The 5,131-nt window shown below is 38.1% G+C and overlaps 1 protein-coding gene across 1 annotated transcript in view; it reads right to left on the reverse strand.

Moving 5' to 3' along the window:
* JAK2 (Janus kinase 2) overlaps positions 1-4,862 on the reverse strand; it is a gene marked incomplete at its 3' end in the record, with an annotated part of 72,026 nt that extends 67,164 nt beyond the window's left edge. The window contains exon 1 of the mRNA XM_008577811.1: positions 4,609-4,862. Coding sequence (XP_008576033.1) covers positions 4,609-4,834 — 226 coding nt within the window. The remainder of the gene's footprint in view (positions 1-4,608) is intronic.
* Positions 4,863-5,131: the final 269 nt, after the last annotated feature.

Below are 5,131 nucleotides of genomic sequence, written 5' to 3' on the forward strand. Positions count from 1 at the left end.
AGGGTTGCAATCCCATTACCGGTCAGTAAAAAAGACAAAAAAAGGAAAAAAAAAAAAACCACATGGAGATACCTCACTTCAGTTAGGCTGGCTATTGTCAAAAGACAGAGAATAACAAATGCTGGAGAGGAGGTGGAGAAAGGAGAACCTTCCTTCATTGTTGGTGGGACTGTAAATTAGTACAGCCATTATAGAAAACAGTATGGAGGTTTCTCAAACAGCTACAGATAGAACTGCCATACCATCCAGCAATCCTTACTACTGGTTATATACCCAAAGGAATGGAAATCATCATGTCAAAAGGCTACCTGCTGCACTCCCATGTTTATCTCAGCTCTATTTACAATAGCCAAGCTACAGAACCAACCAAAATGTCCATCAGTTGATGACTGGATAAGGAAAATATGGTATATACACATTGGAATACTACTCAGCTATTAAAAAGAATAAAAATCTGCCATTTACAGCAACATGGATGAGCTTAAAGAAAATTATGTAAAGTGAAATAAACCGGGCATAGAAAGAGAAATACTGCATGTCCTCACTCATAAGTGGGACATAAAAATTAAATAAGTAAGTAAATAAGAAAGAAACAAAGAGGAAAAAAAGAATCAACAATCACAACAATAAATTGAAAGTTCAGAATGGGAGAACAGAACTGGAATTACTACAACTGTCAAAGGGGGAGCGGAGGAGGAAGAGAGAAGGTGGTTAGTGAGAAATTAGTTAATGGTCACAAAGAATGACTGTGTATTGTAATGATGAATAAGCCAATTATCCTAATTTGATCATCACATATTACACAAAAGTATATATAGTCAACTGTGTACCACACAAATATGTATAATCATATCACTGAAAAAAAAATTTTAATTAAAAAAAAAGGAATGTAAGGAAAAATGAAGACATTCCTGGATAAAAAGAAAGCTGAAAAAGTTTTTTGCTAGTAGACCTTCCCTACAAGAAACACTAAAGGGTATCCTTCAGATGGAAATGACAGAACACTAGACAGTAGCTCAAAACCATATGAAGAAATAAAAAACACTGGTACAGGTAACTACATAAATAAACACAAAAGCCAGTATTAATGTGTTTTTATTATAATTCCTCTTTTTTCCCTATATGATTTAAAAGACAAATCATAAGCCAATAATTATAATGGCATATTAATAGGCACACAATGTATAAAGATGTAATGAGTAAGACAACAACGTAAACATGGAGGGACAAAGCTGTATTTAAGCAACATTTTTACATACTATTGAAGGTAAAGTGGTACTAATTCAAAATACTGTTATGAATTTAAACGATTAATTGTAATACCTAAGGTAACCCCTACAAAAATAACTAAAAAATATACAGAAAGGAACATGAGAAAAAATGAAGATGATAACCACACAAAAAATTTTTGAACACAAAAGGAGGCAATAACAGAGGAATTTTAAGGAACAAAAAAAGATAGAAGACATATAGAAAACACAGCAAAATGGTAGAAATTAGTATGATCAGATGGGATTTATCCCAGGAAAATGAGGGTTGTTCAACATATGAAAATAACATAATGAAGAAAAAACCCACATACTTGACAAAATCCACTACCCTTTTATGATTAAAACAACACATAAACTAAGAATAGAAGGTGTCGGGCCTTAAAAACTAACGCCACCTTAAGTGACATTACAAGCGATGCCATTATGGGCCCACAAGGGCGTATTAACGTGGCAGCCTAAGATGGAGCCGGGAGGAACTACGGTGGGAGTGTCTGCGGGAACCTTGCCCCAGCCCTTATTGGCCAAATATGTGCTTCCGTGCTCGTGGACACTGCGTGATTGCAATAGCTAGGCATTGAGACAGGATGCATGCTCTCATAACCTTTAAGCTGATTGGAGGATGTAAAAACCGCCCTTCCCCACTTGCCTTGGGGCCGGCCCCATGGCGCACTCGGGAGAGTGGGGCACTGGGAGCGCAGCGATGCTCCTGCCGTGGGTTTGGATCCTATATAGGACTGGCCCGTGCACTCACTGGTGCGCTCAATGGCTGAGCGCGGTGTGGGCAACACCACACCAAGGGTTGCAATCCCCTTACCCGTCACTGTAAAAACCGCCCTTCCCCACTTGCCTTGGGGCCGGCCCCGTGGCGCACTCGGGAGAGTGGGGCACTGGGAGCGCAGCGATGCTCCTGCCGTGGGTTTGGATCCTATATAGGACTGGCCCGTGCACTCACTGGTGCGCTCAATGGCTGAGCGCGGTGTGGGCAACACCACACCAAGGGTTGCAATCCCCTTACCCGTCACGAAAAAAGACCCAAAAAAAAAGCAAGTGCTTGTGTGATAATAAACGGAACTGCTCAACAGAACCCCCACTGAATCTGAGTGTTCTTTAACGGGCTGGTTGGGGCTGGCAGCTGTGCTCACCTCTCTTCATGGCTCTCTTCCTCCATCTCCTCCCAACGGGACGGGGAAAGAGGAATCTGGGCAATCCGCCCGCCCACCAGAAGGGACACCAAGGGAGAGACTGATAGCAAGGCAAGGGCTGTTCAGGTCAGCTGGTGGCAGACCCGACAAGAAGGGATCTTCCTCAACCTCATTAAGGGTATTTATGAATAACCCACAAGTAACATTCTAATCACTGGTTAAAGACTGAAATCCTATTCCTATGATCAGGTACAAGACAAGGATGCCCACATTCACTACTTCTATTCAATCATCATTGAAGTAAAATATAAAATCTGCAGGTTTAAAAAAATTTTTTGAATTACAGTTGGCCCTCTGTATCTGTGAATGTGAAACACATGGATATGGTGGGTTGACTATACTATGCCATTTTATACAAGGGACTTGAGCATTTGCAGATTTTTGGTATCAGTGGGAAGTCCTGGAACCAATCTACCACAGAAACCAATGGAACACTGTAGTTAGAAAGAGTCATTAAGATAGTTAATTTGAAATTCCTATCGTAATAGTTTTAGAAATGTCATTTAGGATTTGTAGCTCCTTGAAAATTATATTCTACTGGGACGTTTTCAAATGCAATCAGAACTTTATTTACTATAGAAAGAAATTAGGGGCATGTGCAGTACTTTTAACAGGCAGACTTCCTATAGGGGCCCTAAAAGAAACAAATCTAATATAGTCAATAGAATTGCAGATATTCTAGAAAATCTGTACCTGGGTATACTGCACTTAAAAATTATTTTTAAATAACAACGTATACACTTTATAAGTGTCTTAAAGAGAATATATGATGATTTAGCAATATAAATTTAATAAAAGCAAATTAATAATATAATAAAGACTGTGTAAGAAATTAATGTAAATTATCAACTAATCTTAAAAAAAAAAAAGCTATTATAGACTGCCTACTTACAAGTGAGTCATTTCAATTTAATATAAAACTCCCTCTTGGGCCGGCCCGGTGGTGCACTGCTACAGTGCGCCGCTTGGGAGTGCGGCAGCGCTCCCGCCGAGGGTTCAGATCCCACATACAGATCGGTTCCCGCTCACTGGCTGAGCGAGGTGCGGGCGTGACACTGAGGGTTGCGATCCGTTGCCGGACACAAAAAAAGACAAAAAGGAAAAAAAAAAAAAAAAACTCCCCCTTGGGAACCATTTGCGATAAATTAAGAATTATACTTAAAATAATAAAAAGATATTAAATTAATGCATAGTGTTTACTATTTTAAACTGGTCATCTTCCAATTAGTTCCAGTGAACTCTACTATATTTTCATATCCTATTTCAAAACTGGGTAAATGAAAATCACTTCCTCCAATTTACATTTAATGGCTATTCTGACCTACACTGATTGGCTAACTTTATCCATGTTTTCATAAGACAGGATAAATTAATGTTATAACACACTGTTATAAGTACTATGTTAGACATTTACCTCTAGAATCAAAATCACACTACTATTCTTCAAAACAAAACAAAAACAAACATCAATTGGTCTTTCTATCAAAAAATTTTTTTAATTATGTTAATAGGTTCTATAGTACCCTAAGGGCTCCAGCAAAATGTGTCAGCTCTATAGAAAGGGTTCTATTGTCCACAGTTTTGAATAGGCTATAGAGAGACAGTATTCATACAATCAGCTTCCAAAAGTAAAAATGATTTCAGAAAAAGAAAACACAAAAGAAAACAAAAAATGTATACATGAGGAGACTGATAGAGGTCTTCATAAGCTAACTAGAAGAAAATGATTTTTCAATCATACCTATAAAATATTTAATCAAGAATTTAAATCAAATACATATTTTAACACATTGATAGTTTGCTTTCATGCTGCTCTTAGGATCTAGCTTTAAGATTACCTTATGTCATAAAATATCCCATGATAGGATTTTCTAGTCACCTATGTAGTCTTATAAAGAGTTTTTAGCAAAAATGTATACTCTTTGATTTATTTTGATACCTGGCCCAAGACAGATTCACCTTAAATTCTACTCCAATAATATTCTCATTTTTATGCATGTGAGAACATACCTGCCAGCCATACAATCATTAAAAAATCCAAAAAATAATATATTATACATGTACATTGTATTAGAGTAGCATAATTAAAGCACTGATCTATTAATAAGAATAAAACTATGCTTTTTAATACTTACCACAAGCTTTAGAAGCAGCAACACAAATTTCTTCTGCAACATACTCCCCAGCTGGAAACTTCAGGTAATCTCCCTCAGCTTTCTCAAGGGAATGATAAAGATACACCTGAAGAACTGGATCTATTTGTTTCACAGAATTAGCATTTCCAGGAATATCACCATTCTGATGCACAGGAGATGTGGATGTTCCTTCCATTTCTGTCATTGTAAGGCAAGCCATTCCCATGCAGGGTCTTCTTCAGAACATTTGTCTGTAAGAGAAAACAATAAAGTTACAAATGAAAAGCATATTGATAAAGTGTCTTTCATGCACAAAGAAGTCTTTGACGGCAGTGACTGTCAAATCTTTTAACTGAATAAATACTGTGTACTACTACATACAAAGCACAGTGCAAGAAAACACAGGTTAAAAACTTCCTTTGGGGGCCAGCCCAGTGGCGCACTGGATAGTGCACCGCTTGGGAAGCGCAGCGGCGCTCCCGCCCGAGGGTTCGGATCCCACATACAGACCGGTTCCCGCTCA

The sequence above is a fragment of the Galeopterus variegatus genome, unplaced genomic scaffold (genome assembly GCF_000696425.1).
Source record: "Galeopterus variegatus unplaced genomic scaffold, G_variegatus-3.0.2 Scaffold1580, whole genome shotgun sequence".
NCBI classification, from domain to species: domain Eukaryota; kingdom Metazoa; phylum Chordata; class Mammalia; order Dermoptera; family Cynocephalidae; genus Galeopterus; species Galeopterus variegatus.